This window comes from Pyrus communis, chromosome 5 (assembly GCF_041283825.1).
Source record: "Pyrus communis isolate YQ-2024b chromosome 5, ASM4128382v1, whole genome shotgun sequence".
NCBI classification, from domain to species: Eukaryota; Viridiplantae; Streptophyta; class Magnoliopsida; order Rosales; family Rosaceae; genus Pyrus; species Pyrus communis.
The window spans coordinates 859,044-875,674 of NC_142569.1; the positions used below are offsets into that span (position 1 = coordinate 859,044).

At 36.2% G+C, this 16,631-nt stretch overlaps 4 protein-coding genes across 4 annotated transcripts; 3 read left to right on the top strand and 1 right to left on the bottom strand.

Annotated features, from left to right (window-relative positions):
- The first annotated feature begins 293 nt into the window (after window positions 1-293).
- Window positions 294-776, top strand: LOC137724465 (uncharacterized). The gene has a single exon (XM_068463207.2). The coding sequence runs from the start codon at window positions 294-296 to the stop codon at window positions 774-776; it is 483 nt and encodes a 160-aa protein (XP_068319308.2).
- Window positions 777-5,432: 4,656 nt separating this feature from the next.
- On the top strand, window positions 5,433-6,346 carry LOC137727101 (uncharacterized). Its single transcript, XM_068466033.2, has one exon. The coding sequence runs from the start codon at window positions 5,540-5,542 to the stop codon at window positions 5,990-5,992; it is 453 nt and encodes a 150-aa protein (XP_068322134.2). The 5' UTR covers window positions 5,433-5,539; the 3' UTR covers window positions 5,993-6,346.
- Window positions 6,347-9,732: 3,386 nt separating this feature from the next.
- On the top strand, window positions 9,733-11,414 carry LOC137726812 (putative pectate lyase 2). The gene is made up of 3 exons (XM_068465775.2): window positions 9,733-10,437; window positions 10,705-10,808; window positions 10,912-11,414. Exons 1-3 carry the CDS (start codon window positions 9,733-9,735, stop codon window positions 11,267-11,269), a joined length of 1,167 nt encoding a protein of 388 aa, XP_068321876.2. The 3' UTR covers window positions 11,270-11,414.
- A 317-nt stretch (window positions 11,415-11,731) lies between these two features.
- LOC137727109 (uncharacterized) lies at window positions 11,732-13,297 on the bottom strand. Its single transcript, XM_068466045.2, has 3 exons — window positions 12,379-13,297; window positions 12,150-12,191; window positions 11,732-12,030 (listed from the first exon to the last, which is right to left on the bottom strand). Exons 1-3 carry the CDS (start codon window positions 13,184-13,186, stop codon window positions 11,903-11,905), a joined length of 978 nt encoding a protein of 325 aa, XP_068322146.2. The 5' UTR covers window positions 13,187-13,297; the 3' UTR covers window positions 11,732-11,902.
- Window positions 13,298-16,631: the final 3,334 nt, after the last annotated feature.

The window sequence follows — 16,631 nt, forward strand, 5'->3', positions numbered from 1 at the left end:
ACTGAAAAATCTCTACAATAGAAGGGCAACTTTTCTTTATGCCCAATCAAATGATTTCTTCATAGAAGATTTTCAGTAATATGTAAGTAGCCTTTTGAATTGAGACCATTAGTGCACCATACAAATAAAGCAAGACTTGTACATTCAGTTTCCAATTGTCAACTCTCCCCCCTAATGTTACTATAAAACCCCATGTCACATTGATTCCTGTTAAGTACCTCCTAAGCTCCTACCCCCCAACAAAAAAAGAAAAAAAGAAAAAAAAAAGAAAATCACTAGCTTCTAATTTAGTCATGGCCATGAAGTTGATGAACATCTTCTTTACCCTCCTAGCAGCAATGGCCATTGTTGGAGCTGAAAATTTCCACGATGATCATATCGAAGACGTGGAAATGCGGACAAGTACTGAAGCAGAAGCAACTAAATTTCCTGAAATACCAGATGAAGAAGAAGCAACTACTTCTCTAAGAGGAGTGAACCGTTTTGTTTATAATCATAATAAAAATATACCACTGCCCAGTTATAATTGCGACAACTTTCCTAGGGTTTGTCGTGCGAAGAACAGCCTGGGGCCAGACTGCTGCAAGAAGAAATGTGTTGACGTGAAGACTGATCGGTACAACTGTGGGATTTGCCACTACAGATGCAAGTACACAGAGATTTGTTGCAGGGGCAAGTGCGTCAATGCATCGTTTGACAAGAGGCATTGTGGTGGGTGCAATCAGAAGTGCAAGAAGGGAGACTTCTGTGTTTATGGGATGTGCCATTATGCATGATTATTTCACAGTATACTACTGCTATACATTTGAGTATACTGCTATACATTTATTCTGTCATATTAATTATGACAAATTATACGTAAAGAGAGAAAAATTATTCTTATATTTATATGACCCAAAGCATTATTATTGTTATTCTAAAGCCATTGCAATTAATGGTTTCAAAAGGTAACTCAAATGCAAAAAAACAAAATTCTCATATTGTTTCAATAGAAAAACTAATGAAAAGGGTTTGAAAACTTTGAATTTTAACGATAAAGACAAAATAAAGAGTAAAGTGAATAGTACCATATTTGACTTTTTAGTGTAAAAATATGATTTTTCGTTAAAATGAACAGTACCGTAAACTTTTCATTAAAACTGTCTAAAGGAATACAGTCATGAGACACTGTTTCAGGTACACGGAAACATTGACCATGCAAGTGTGGTGTGTATTTACACTTTCTATTTTATTGTTAATTGTACTTCGATCCCGCCATCAGAAATCCTCCATCAAGAAGAGAATCGTCCGGCAACAAAATTATGTCAAACAAATATCACATTTTTCAAGAGCATTAAATGATATATGTACTTGTTCCATAATCTAGCTAGCTAGTGATTGAAAAGTGCAATTCCCTTGTTGTATTGCTATGTCAAATATACATGCCATATTACAGGTGCATATAATTTGCTGCAAAGTCGTTATTTTCATGTGCTTAGGGAAGGTACGCAGTATCTTGTTGTTGCTTCTTTACTGAATCCGCTGTCGCTTACCCCTAATGCAATCAAGTTAACTTGCTTTGAATTTAGTTTCTTTCTATAATTATATAATTATAACGAAAACAAAAATGTTACTGTTAACATATTTTTTATACCGTATTTGTACCATCTCTTTCAGGCACTTGAGTCTGGGACTGATGAAATTCGGGGGAAACATGGAACTAGTCTAATGGATATGAGATCTACATTTGTTAGCGATGTGGTACAAATGTGGTAAGTGTAGCATTACTCAATTTCTAAAGTTTTTATTTTTTATTTTTGATAAATGATACGATATTCATTGAATGATAGGGAATACGTACATAGTTGAGGATAGGGTGCACAAATGAGCCTCGATAAAAACCTTGTGAGGGACGCACAAGCAACTGGAAAAGTTAACTATCCTCAATGTACTACAAATTATTGAATAGTAAATCAACTAACTGGATCTATCTTCAATCAAGATGTTCGTGACTAAAGTATATATATAGGGCCAAATAGTATCCTCAATTCCTAATGTTAGGCACAAACCAAAGTGTGTGTGTGTGTGGTGTGTATGTGTGTGTGTGTGTGTGTATTGCCAAATAGTATCCTCAATTCCTAGTTTTAATTAGTCAATACACCCACGTGATCGACAACTTATGTGATTCTTCTCTTTTCACCGGTTTCCATCTCACATTGGAATTTTGGCATCAATGGGGAACGTAACATCCCCTACCCCGAGTCACCGAGTCTAGTCCTAGTCCATTGATAAAGATCCCATATCATAATGGCTGACAACTAATACACATGCATGTCTTCATATATGTTATTTTTCCTAATTCGTTTTTGAATGATGAAGAACTCATTTAGGTCTTGAAGAATACAAGAATTTCACCTCGAAATTTGACAAAATTAAATATGCTTTATATTGTGTGGTTTCAATTAACTACACCGATATTTTTTTATGATAAAAACTTTTATACCTATGATGTTGATGGTAATACAAATTGAAAGACAGTATAATCGTAGACTGAGACTTGTCTTTTTAAAATCTTGACAACCAGTAAATTCAGTACAGCTGAATCTCTTTAAGTAGTTCCAGGACCCTTTGCTTTTTATCACATCTAAATATTCTCGCTCGCTCTCTCTCTCTCTCTCACTGCCTTCCTCACATATTAATTTGCCCTTTGTTTTCGGGACTAAGTAATTTGCACCATAGTTATGGCCATGAAACTGCCCAAGTTTTTGTTCACATTGGTGTTGATAGCGGGCGTAGTCATTTTCTCCTCAGCAACTCCAACTATTGAAGAGACACATGGTAACACCAAATCACAAAACCATGGTAGTTCTATCAGTCGGTTTCTTGGTTTGCACGAGTTTGTAGGGCATCGACATCGACCAAGGATAACTTGTGAGAGGAGTCCAAGAATTTGCTGGGCAATGGGCAGCCCAGGACCTTACTGCTGCAACAAAAAATGCGTCAATGTGATGACTGATAAACATAACTGTGGAATGTGTGGAAGAAAGTGTAACTATTCAGGACTGTGCTGCAAAGGGAGTTGTGTGTATCCCTCTGTGGATGAGAGACATTGTGGCAAGTGCGACAACAGGTGCCCAGCGGGAAGCTTATGCGTCTATGGGCTCTGCAGTTATGCTTAATTAAAAACTTAAAACATAATTTTATATACAGATAAGAATATATGTGTGATTGTTACAAATAAGGCCAAGTTATCGGTACTCGTGACGGATTTGCCGGAAGCCGGGACATGGATAACGTAGTGATTCGAGCCGGTGGCCGAAGACCTGCTAGCGAAGGAATGCATTTTGTTTACTTGAGTTATATATTGTTGTTAAAAAAATAATGTTATCAATCATATCAATATCGTTGAAATACATTACGGAATCGGTACTAAAAAAAAAAAGCGTCGTTCGATATAGATATATATACACATACGTACACACGGATCAAGGTATGGAATGCGTAATGTAAGTAGTAAGATCATGGCTTTATTATCCGTATATAATCGAACAAGTTAATGTAACGATTAATTGGTGGCATGCGTGGGGCAATTTTGTGTATATACAAATTAAGGTGAAAATTGGAAAAAAGTGCAACTGCATCTGATGATATGATAATTTGTCATATTACGTACAGGTTCGTCCAAACAATATACTTAAGTATTACGTGATGATTGTAATAACATTCTTTAGTTAGCAATTCGAAACGATGCTGCGCGCACGCACAGTACAAATACATACTTCGATACCACGAAAACCTATTTTGTCATAAAACTACATAAGATCAGGAACCATAGAAGAAATGCAAATCTAGTCAATCAACCACCACTTTGTTTGCTATCAGAACCGGCTGAAATTTTTTCGAAAGCATATATATATATATATATATATGGGAAGTAAGATATTGAATGTCTCTAATTATATATTTGGAAAACCGAATTAAATGAACTACACATAAAAGATATTATGTTGATAAAGAAGCGTTAACTTCATTTTGCACAAAACATATTTTCTATATAAGAAGTTAAATAAATAAACCAAAAATACTATTCTTACCATTATTTGTATCATCATTTGTATCATCTCTAATAGAAATGGAACCCACATGTGTTAGTGGGCCTACCTCTATTAGAAAAATGGTACAAGTGATGGTATAATAATAAATGAGAAGTGTAACACTACTCATAAAAAATTGAACAATACTTGGCTGCTAAATTTTCAACAGCTACTCCTGCTTTCACCCAATTAGATTTGAACACGTGTTTAGTTTGTGTTTAGAATTTCAATCGTTTGAACATTTTGGATAAAAGTAGGAATGGCTGCTGAATTTTCAGCAGCCAAGTATTATTCTAAAAAAATTAGTTTTAAATCGAACCATCAAACTACAAAAACTAAAGTGATTGAAAAGGGGCAAAGAAAACAAAAAATTGACTTGCGACCTAAAACCAATACATCATAAGGATACGGATGAAGAAAAATTATTTTAAAAATATCTAAATGTACTACGGTCTGGTGGTATTCCTTTTTGCTTAGAAGTGAGAGCTCTTAGGTTTGAATCTCGTGGATGGCGAATTCGAAACCAAATTAGGCTGCCCATTGTGTGACTTAGCCGAACTCCCCCTCCCTCTAGTGTAAAAATATCGATGTACTAAAAAATATATATATTGCTTACAACTTTACACTTTAGAAAAACACATTTCAAACTCAAATAGTTTAGAAGAAGATTTAGTGGAAAGATTAGAATTTACTTAGAGCATGATATATATATATATATATATATATATATATATATATATAAAGCGTTTTTGTTTTTATATAAAACTTAAAGTTGAAATGTGTTTAAATGTATATTTTGTTATGCGCAGAACCAAATCTAAGCTAACGAATTCGAATTGGATGGTGTGGTCACTCTCCTGGAAGCTTCTTCGTTCATACATATTGGTCAATGGTCAGTTATGTGATTCCAAACGTATACTAAAGAAGAAGAAAATGTCAACATAGAGGCTCCACAAGTGCTTCTGTAACGGTTTCCCTCTTTGGAGAATGGACAAACTTTGGTTTCTTGGACCACTGAAATAACAAGAAGGCGGGCTTGAGCTCACGTATGCACCAACACATATGCAATATATGCATGCATGAGTGTGATCAACCCAAGCGAATAAGAACACCACAGCGCCTAACCTGCCTACTTTATCATAAGTAAATTTGTATCTTCTTCTTCTCCATAAGTCCATATTCACCTAATTAATTTGGAGTACCAAGTTTCTTTGGAAGCCTAACTTTGTTTACTTAAACGCTTCGTAGCCCTTTGATTTAGACCAACCCATTAAGTAGATGAATACTCACACAAATTATGAAATTAATACCATCCATGGCCCCCTCTCATTCTTCTCTATAAATACTCCAACCCTATATGCTTCTTCATCCAAAACATTCATACATACGTTCATTACCATCTTCTCTTCCTTCAGAAATCTCTCCCCTTATACATAAAATACACCCGACTACGCAAACAAAACATCATGAAAGCCTTCAAGGTTTTTCTTGTGCTTGCCATGCTAATGGCTTTAGCCATTACTCTCTCTGCAACACCGGACCAAGAAGAATCGTTCTTGGTCAAGGAAAATAATGATACAGATGATGCAACCGAAAGCATGCAGTCAGAAAAAACTGCTTCTCTTACCGGAAGAAGCCGCTTCCTTGCCTCCCGGGCCGCTGTGCCGACATGCGACAAATACCCTAGAGTTTGTCGGGCGACGGGCAGCGCAGGGCGAGATTGCTGCAAGAAGAAATGCGTGGATACGAACACAGACAGAGTAAACTGTGGCATGTGTGGGAAGAAATGCAAGTACGGGGAGACATGCTGCAAAGGCAAGTGTGTGAACCCTAGGTCTGACAAGAAAAATTGTGGGAGCTGCAACAACAAGTGCAAGAAAGGCAGTTCATGTGCCTATGGGATGTGCAGCTATGCATGATAATTATGATGTCTTCATGATGCCATCAGCAGATAAATTATTCTACTCGATCTATATATTGCAATGAGTGTTTGGGGGGTACAACTATACTTGAAATTCTTCAGGTTACCAACTGGTGGAGGCTTGGCCAATTAATTATTGTTTATTATTAATTGATTATTTCTTTTATTACAATGTACCTAAAGAATACGTAATTTGTTAGAGAAGGAGGATCCGACCCGGATTCAGTTTCCTCTTAGGGTTAGTATTGTGTTTCCTTGTTCTTGTGTGCTTCGTAATTTTAGTATGTTAAGAAATCTTGCTTTGTACTCCAAGTTACTATTTTAATAAATAAGTACAATTATTAAATTCTCTAATTTCTACCTGGTATTAGAGGCCGGTTCTTACAAACTAAGGCCATCTCCAACTGATGGCTGTCAGAGGGCTCGTATTAGCCCTCTAGCCCTCCAAGATTCTCCAAGATATTAATATTTTAATGAACAGTACATAGCCATAATTGCTTCCCTCTCCAACCGAGGGCCAAAGGGATAGAGGGCTCGTTTTAGCCCTATCACAAAAACCGTCTCCAACTGAGGGCCATAGGCCCAAATATAATTTATTATTTAAAAACTACAACTTAAATGTTGTTTAAGTTTCATGTTGTTAAATGTTTTTTTTAACAAATATGAAAAACTAGAAATGTTTTTAATAATTTGTTAAATGTTGTTAAAAACTACAAATTTTGTAAAATAAAAGGTATAGGGAAAAAATAGAATTAAAAAAAAAAATGAAAAATAGAAGTTATAGGAAAATTTTCGTAAATAAAAAATAATAATAAAACTATAAAAAAAAAAATTCAAATCAATCCGACAGGATTGATTTGAATTCTGGCCAGCCCTCTAGACCTCTCCGATTCCGTGGGGCCCTCTGGCTTAACCCTCTGTTGGAGACGGTTTTCGGGCTATTTTCGGTCCTCTAACTCTTTGGACCCTTTGGTTAGAGATGGCCTAAGTGGATTTCTTTCTCTCTCAATTATGAGGGGAATTATTATTTCCCATTTAATTAATTAAGTTCTTATTTGGAGATCATTTTCACCGCTCGATTTAATTAGTTTGGTACTGTACATATGTTAATTAGAAGGAAATTAATTTGTAAAGAAACAGCCAGTCGGGCATCTAATTGGATGAGACCATGTCTATGTTACATTGGCCCCCATGATATATATGATCGAACAATGAGACAGTTAAAACCAGTTAAAACAGCATATGCCAAAAAATGGAGATCCTTTTCGTTAAAGGACATGTATATATATACCTACATGTTTTTAAAATTCATCTATGTACCCACTTGTTGTCTACTGTTACATAGCTCCATCATTTTGAAATTTGATTTGAGTATTGCTCATTTAATAACCATCACTCTCTGTGCAAGACCAAATAACCACGAAGCAGCAGCATCAAAAAGCCGGTTCCTGGCCTCGAAGACTCCGGCGGGTAGGGGAGGATGTGGTCAAAACCCTCTTGCTTGTAGTGCCACCGAAGGTAGCCGAGGGCCTGATTGTTGCAACGATGTTTGTACGGATATGAGGGCAGACGCATTCAACTGCGGGGTTTATGGGAAGAGATGCGACATGTCAGAGATATGCTACAACTCTCATTGTGTCAAACCAATGTCCGACAATCAAAACTGTGGCAAGTGCTTCAACCATTGCAAGATAGGCACTTTCTGTGACAAAGGGTTTTGCGACTATGCTTAATTAGAAATCATCATGACCCCACCCAGATCGACTACTTCTACTCAACAATAAGGATCACAATAATGTGTATATGCACGTGTCTGTGTGCATCCCTATCCGTTACGTAGTTAATGGTTTATGTATTTAATTGCATGTTTTTTCTCTCAAATTACAACTGTCTGTACTTAGGTTAAGGTTATGAATCTTTGTGTGTGTGCATGTGCGGACTCGTACAATGGCTAGCTTGCTAGTGATCATCGACATGGGCTTATGAGGGGTTTTTTTTTTTTTTTTTTTTGTTTTTTGCCTGATGCATGTTTCTTTCTATTTTATTAGTTGAATTTTCTCATTTGCTACAACTAACTAAACAATTTTTCGTTCATTCTCAAACACAATCACATAAAGTTACTATCTTATTTAAATTATAAGACATTAACTTAGTTTTTCATAATATACCTTAAAAGCGAGATCTATCAATCATGTTGATACAACATGACGAAGAGAAGGGTACCAAATAAAAATCTTAAAAAACAAGTAAATTGGATTCCACCAAAAAAAATGAAAAAAACCTTATAATTTATTGAATGATAATTGAAAGATGACAATCCTAGTACCTTAATATCATCTAAACTACCTACTAACAAAACTGTTTTTGTCAATCAAAAGTGGCAAAAAGACCAAATTAACCCTGTCAACAAAACTAAAGAAAAATAACCAAAATAAAAGTTATTAGCAATATATTAAATTAAACACAAATTAATTTTATGGGTTTTTTCCAACTCTTTACTATGAGGTAACCATATCAGTTGCCTATTCCACATTTTTTTTTTCCAAATAAAATAATCCTTAATAACAAAACAATTATTAAGAAACAGTCGCTAAAGATATGAACAAATCTCTTCAAGGACAAAAAATTGTTTGAAGGTCGTCATCATTTTGGACTCTATACAACTTAGGGCATAATAGGTATTTGAAAAATATTTTAAAAGCTTGTTCATAAAATTAGGTCAACTCATTATTTTGTTTACTTGAAATAAAAGTCAATGCACCTAAATCAATAAGCATGATGTAATGGACTAAAACTATGAAATAAAAGTCAAAGGAGGCATGATGTCTTGGATTAAAACTAATAGCTGACTAAATTTTTTGGAGTTATGTCTAATTATCCCCATAAAATACCTAAAGCGTCCCTTAAACTTAAAGCCCTAAATCAAAAATTGTAAACTATGGGAAATTTGGTCGGAACCAAGTCATGCTACTTTTGTGAGTTTGATGCACGTATTTATTCTCTTTGAAACAAGAAGTCATGGATATTTAGTACAAACTTGCAAATTTTATTTTTGTTGCCCTTATTTGTGCTATTTGACTATATCTTTAATCAATTTTGCCATTTAATTTATATCACATATCATTCACCCTTATTATAACATGTGGAATAATAAACCACACTATTACTTATCAAAAAAATTCTCCATCGTAGCCTATTCCAAATGCTAATTATTTAGGTTCAATTATTCTCTTCTTGAATCCAGTCTATGTATCCAACTCTTAAAATAATACTCTCTGATTTAATAATTAATACTATGGTTTAATGATAATTCTCTCACTTATATGTAAGAAGCCTTTTGACTTTTGTACATGACAAATATGATACAAAAATATTATTATTAACCCATTGTATACTTTAACTCAAATCCCCCATTTTCTTCGTGTAAATATATCATATTCTACTAGGTCCGAAATTTTTACGTGCCCCTCACCTTTCACTGAAACATAAATTCCAGGCTAAGAATTTTATTTCTTTACATAACATAGGACGGTATACATTACAAAAGAAAGTCCACCAGCCTTAGCTCGTGCAACCACGTCTTGTATAGACCCAAAACTCTTACATACCAAAACATAAGCAAAAGCACTCCCTACTTTATTCGTGTGCACAATGTTCTCATTAGTCATCACCCTGTCCAATTCTCCCTATATATCCTCCTAATTCTGTTCGTTTTCTTAATCAACTCATAATTAAGCCATGGCCTCCCTAGCCCCTCTCGTATTATCTCTCTTATGTTTTTTAACTTATATTGCTCCAACATTTCAAGCCTATTCCCCACACTACTCCACCACCCCCAAAATCACTCTCAAAAACATTATGAACGTGGTAGACTCGTGTTGGCGCACCAAATCCAATTGGGCCACCGACCGCCGCGCCTTGGCCGACTGCGCAGTAGGCTTTGGCAAAGACGCATTGGGAGGAAAATACGGGCGTACTTACGTAGTCACAACCTCAAATGATGACCCAGTAAACCCTAAACCCGGCTCACTTCGTTACGGGGTGATCCAAACGCAACCATTATGGATCGTTTTTGCCAAGGATATGGTGATCACGCTAAAAAATGAGCTCATTATGAATAGTTTCAAGACCATAGATGGTAGAGGTGCTAAAGTTGAAATTGCGTACGGACCATGCATAACGGTGCAGGGCATTAGCCACGTTATTATACATGGAATAAGCATTCATGATTGTAAGCATGGGAAGGGTGGGAATGTTAGGAGCACTCCTACACATATTGGGAAGCGTCGAGGGTGCGACGGAGACGCTATTGCTGTCTTTGCTTCTTCGCATGTGTGGATAGACCATTGTTTCCTAGCTCGTAGCGCAGATGGCCTCCTTGACGTCACCCATGCTTCCACTGCCGTCACCATCACAAACAACTATTTCTCTCAGCATGACAAAGTAAGCATAAAAGGTTAATTATGAGGTTATGAATTAATTTCCATTAATTGAGCCTTTTGTTTTCTTTGCTCGACTTATGTTACATTCTGGGCTAATTGCACAATTTATTTTCTAGCTAGTCGGTTCATGTATCTTGTTTAATTATCAATGGATGAGGGAATTTGAGCATGAGACCTCATCCAACGTTGAATAGAGGATACAACTAAATTGAGAGCTAGCTAGTTGTTGTGTATCGAATTTAACTAACTCCCTTATGCTTTATTTCAGGTGATGTTGCTTGGTCACAATGACAATTTTAGTGCAGATAAAAATATGAGAGTCACAATCGCCTTTAACCGTTTTGGGGCTGGCCTTGTTGAAAGAATGCCAAGGTAAGCGCAATAACTTACCTTCAACTCTTTGAACAGAGAACAGTACATGAGAGTACATTGTTTAATTAATTTATGCCATTGTTTTTATTGTGAAAAAAAAAAGGGTTAGGTTTGGGTATGCGCACGTGGCCAACAATAGATATGACGAGTGGAAAATGTATGCCGTAGGAGGCAGTGCCAATCCAACAATTTTCAGTGAGGGGAACTACTTCATAGCCCCTGAGACTTCTTATGCCAAACAGGTTACAAAGAGAGAGGCTGGAGGCAGTTGGAATAATTGGAAATGGAGATCTTCAGGGGATGTGTTCAAGAATGGTGCTTTTTTTGTTCAATCTGGATATGGAAGCTGCTATCCACTTTACTCTCGAAAGCAGTCGTTTAAGGTCTCTCCAGGAGCCATGGTTCCTGCTTTAACCTCAAATGCAGGTCCTCTACGCTGCTTTATTGGCAAAATATGTTAATTTGCTTTGCCATATATATATATAGACCCTTTTCCAAACTTTTTTTTCTTGTTTTTGGTCCTACCCTCTAAGTTTTCCGTAATTGAAGCTCTGTACGTGCATTGGCTTCTTGGATCTCTACTATCAATATTGACACACTTTGTTATCTGTGTTGTGAGTCTATCCAATTTGTGTTCCTACATAATGTTAGAGATGGCACTACATAGAGTGAGGAATTACTGAACTTTTTATTATTAGGGTGCATGATATGTCTCCGATCCAAGAATTTTGTTTCAGTGAGACGGCTAGCTACTGACATTGTTACAAGAAAATTTGACAATGTTGATGAGAAGCACTAAGTAGCTATTGTCGATTTTTCTTGCAGGTTTTCGTATAAAAAATTTGGGTGTTATAATATCGGTGCATGGCATTGTTGATATTTCAGTAGTAACAAATAGATTCAGATGATATAACATCACTAGATTGTTCAAGCAGAAAAATTACTCTCACGCTTCATTGACTGCCTCAATGTTGTATATAAACAGGAAAAGAATCAAGAGACGCAGAAAAGCATGTAGATGTGCAAAAAGCGATTAAAAAAAATTAGAAAAGGTAAAGAAAGAAGGTGGATGCTTTTACTTTGGTTTAGTGTCTTTAGAAAAGCCTATTCTCATTGCTCTGAACCCCACATGTTACTGGTGATTTAGTTCTGATTTTCTTCAAGTACCAAATTCCTGCTCCAACTCCAAAGGCTCCTGCAACTGTCACTCCACTAATCGTCCCTGTAACATTAACAAAATAAAATTCAACTTATAGTTAAGCACACAACATCCAAGCTTTATGTACTTGAATTTATGAAATTTTGTTTGCGCTAAAAGCATAAATCTCAAAAGTGAATCACCTGCAAGTACTCCATTCCTCCTATTCTGAGAAATGCTGTGATCTGCATCATTGTAATTAAATAATCAACAATCATAAAAATTATTCGAAGGGAAATTAATGTTTGATACAATGTAATGACTAAAAAACTTTTTTTAGTTACATCGGAGAGTTTCGAACCTGAATCTAGCCTACTCCTACCCATCACCCTATACACTCTAACCACAAGGCTAAATGGCTCAAAAACGTACCTTTACAATACGTGGTGACATTTCCTCTATCACACAAGCACCAGAAGTTAAGTGTTTTCGTGTCAAATCCACATGTCCCACCTCCTTTAAATGTGTCCTGACACTGAAGGCAACGGGTGGTCACCGGAATATCGAAATTGACACGAATTCCGTATTCAGGAACTTGATCATCCGGCTGATTTTCACCAGTGCTTCTCCAATACACACTAGTATAAGTAGCACAATACTTCAACATCAACCTCAGAGACTCAGTGGCTTTGGGATAGTAAGAGCAGCAAGAACTTGTCCTCAACGCTGAGGCGCACTCAGGCAAGTGCCTGCAAAGATAACTAGAACTGTCACACGAAGAGTCACATCGCTCCGGAAACCTCTCACAAAACACAGGCTTTGGCTCAATGATCACATTTTGTTCACTACAATTAAAGAATAGGTAGTCGTTTTGAGGAGAGAGAGATAAATGCGTGCTCGTGTCGAGGCTAAAAGGCCTTGTGGCTCGGAATGTGTCACCGTCTAGGCAATTCCACATGAAAGGATCGATGAGAAGAATGTGAGGGTCGGAGTAGCTTATGGATTTAACGGGGTATCTTCCGGAAGGTGTTCGGAGTTCGAGTTTAGAGGATTCGGAGCATACGAGGATGTTTTTGTAGTAAGGACTCCCACAGCCCTCATCGATGCCGAAAGGGTAGTTGATGGGAATGTTGCCGCAAGAAGTTCTGCAGAGGCTGGCTTGAGGTGCCGTGTGGCTGACAAACGGAAGGGTAAGGAAAATGAGCAGGACAAACGGCATAGGAGTTGTTAGAGGAGACATGAGAGATGCTAGCTAGCTAGGTTAAGCTTGAGTGATGGTGTACATCCCAACAAAAATTTGGCAGTTTAAGCAAAGTAGCTAGATGAGTAAAGTGAAGTGTGATCTGCGTAGTAGTTGGTGTTCACTTTAATGTCTTTTTCTCTTTTACTTTATTTGGTCTTATATATGCTTTGTGACTGGTTTTGTTTGTTTGGTGCTTTTGCTTTATGGGAATATTTAGTGAGATGAACATTTTGACCAAGTAATCATGATAGAATAAATCCCGGTATTGTATTTCATTGCAATTTAGCTTTTATTATCTTAATTACCACGAATCGTAATCCTTGAAGCGGAAGGCTTTTTGATACCGAAAGATTTTTTCTTTTTTTTAATAAAAAAAAACTCATCATGTTTATCTCTTTTAGAACATTCAAGATATTATACATGTCAAAAGAATATCACAATCTTACAATTACAAACATATAAAAAATACTTTATAATTATTCAATCTTGGAGGACCTTGAGCCTAAACCCTAGTTGCGAGAACTAAAACATTAATTGCAGGCCCGAGAACTATCGTAGAGGCTTCACCATGAAAAGACTGCACCAATCTCTGATGATTTTGCAATTGTTGGCAAAAAGCTTTGCTATGAGTCCCCTCCAACAAACGTCAAGTTTCCTTCTCATAGTCCTTTGACGAGCACACAAATCACAAACACCACTACCTCATATTTGAACAACAATCACCACTACGAAATTTGAGAATGAACAAACCACGACTAGGAACACAACCCCAAAATCTCTCCTCGACAAAGTGAAAAAGTGACCACAATCACAAACTGAAAGCTCTCCTCGACATACCGAGAGAGAGAGAGAGAGAGACTACAAACTAAAATCAAAGACGAAAAAAAAAAAAAGATTAAGAAGGATTGTCGTTGATCCCAACGCCAAAGGTAGAGATCTGCAGCTAGAGTTTTTTCTCTTGCTTTTCTTTGGGGAGGGTTTTTCTTTTTTGAAGCGGAAGACTTGTGTTGTGTGTATATATGTGTGTGTGTGTGTGTATTTTTTTTCTTTCAATTATTGAAATTGAAGGTCTATGACCGATTATGATCCATTTCAATATTTCTATATGGTATCTAATATAAAGAAACCTAAGTTTTTTCTTTCTCTGTTTTTTGCCCTATACCAAACCCTAAACCCCAACCCTTCTAGTCAGCATGCATGTTTGGGAAGACAAATTCTGATCAGAGCGACCAAGTTTTAACTGTTGTATGGGAGTATTATAGTAGACACTATAGTAGTGTGGCACCACTAGACTAGATTGCCCATTTGGTTTAGAATCTCTCTTTTTTCGTTTACTTCCCCGCACAATCATCTTTGATTCTTAGCGAAAGCCATGGGTTTGGGCTTATCCTGTAATTTGATATGTTTGAGTTTGGAATAAGATCATGTGAGGAATCATTATACAGGCTTATACATATAGTTAACTGTGGAGGAGGCCCAAGTCTACTAATGACCATTACCCATTCTCATTTTTCTTTCTGTCAAAAGACTATTGCCCACTCGAGGACTCTAGAATGTGGTCCTTCATGCATCTTACGAAAAATAGTAGTGGACTAGTAGTCGACGTAAATCCCCATTCTTGACTGACATAAGTTGATTACTTTAGTTCGACAGGTCATGATCATGAGCATGCAAAGTTCAAATTTCTCCTCTCTTAAATGAGAGATGTTTATAAAATGTCAAGAAAAGAAAAAATGAGTAGATATTTTTGACTCAATTCTATATTTGATTTTAATAAAATATAATAGAATACATGAACTTGGGTTTCTTAAGATGTTAAGGTTCCTTGCTGCCTACGCTAACTGACATCTTCGACAGAGCTAGTGAAATTTTGAAGGAAAAAAAAAAGAGCTGCTGAATGAAACGCAGTGCTCATGAATTTGTTCTTTGTACAAGAGGAGAAATATCCGTTGGTGGCAGCCAGCGTTTTTATATATAGCCAAACTGTATATCTTTAGGTTGATATATATATATATATATATATATATATATATATATATATATATATAATATTCGTACTCACAAAACTGGGAAGAAATTAGGCACTCAGTTATAAGCCAGAGCAAAAATTGGGTATGCTTGTGTGCTCGAACCCGTTAATTATTCGTAGGTAAATTTTGAAAAAAACGTCAGATATTTTTGTACTTTTATTTCATCAAGTTGGAGAGACGCTTTTATCAGACTGTCTTCGTATTTGATGACATGGCCTATATATCACGATTTATTATGACGGTCAAAATTATCTATCTATCTATCTATCTATATATATCTATATAAAGGGCGAAGACAAAAAAAAGGTGACACTTTCATAATTTCAAAATTGTCCTCTTTCTATTAGAATTTCAAAAGAAAAAAATGAATTCATAACAAAATAAAAAACGCCCACCTGGTGAGACTGTGGGTGGTTAATATTTTAAAAATACATTATTCATTGTTTTACATCTTTTTTCAAACAAACAAATAAATAATAAAATAATTACCGCACGTGTAGCAAGAGGGCTAGTTTAATTTCACGTGAAAAAGTAGAAATGATGGAAAAAGAGTGGACTAACTCAAGATGTTAGGCAGACAAGTGGTAATGGCATTGAAAAGTAGTAGTAGTGATAAAGAATATATGGCGCAACCATGCATGCATCTAATCAAGCCTCTAGATATTTAGTTATGGTTTGATTTCTTGATCTCAAAACGTGCTATCCCAAGCAAGAAAAATATCCGGATACTTTGGCTGAAAATCTTGAGAACAAATTAAACGCAAAGAAAGCAAATCAAAGATATATCGGAACGCAAAGTCTTGTCTTGAAGTAGGAACGAAGACATGGTCAAAAAGTAGGTCCTGAAATTTTAAAAGCAATGCTAGAAAATTGGCGTGAAAGGCATATATCTAAATTCGTATGGCAATTGGCACCTCCTTCTCTTATTATGAGAAAGTCTACAATTAAAGTAGTACACCGTCATTTGCCCAATTGTCTACCCAAAGTCTACGTACCGCTGATCTTTTCATTAGAGAGGTCCAAACGTACGCAAGAATACCATTGGCTTCAAAGACCCTTCAATTCTACTTTACACCCCCACTAATATTTATAACGTAGTGATTACTACTTTTGGGTGAGATTAATTATGAAGTTTTATAATGGAACCTCAACTTTCTTTATGATATTAGAGCAGGTTGTCCCATATGTGAAGCTAAATGGTCACACATACTTCAAGTCACTCGTTTGTGTTGTCAACGTGCTAGGCTTGAACATTCGTTATATGAGGAGGCGTGTTAAGAACGAATCACACATTGATTGGATGATGACCTTGCATGGCTTATGAGCAAGTGGTGTTATTCTCCATATTGCCAATTTGTTTTTGGTGGAACCTCAACTTGTGTTTTTATAATAGGTTAACCCACATGTGAAGC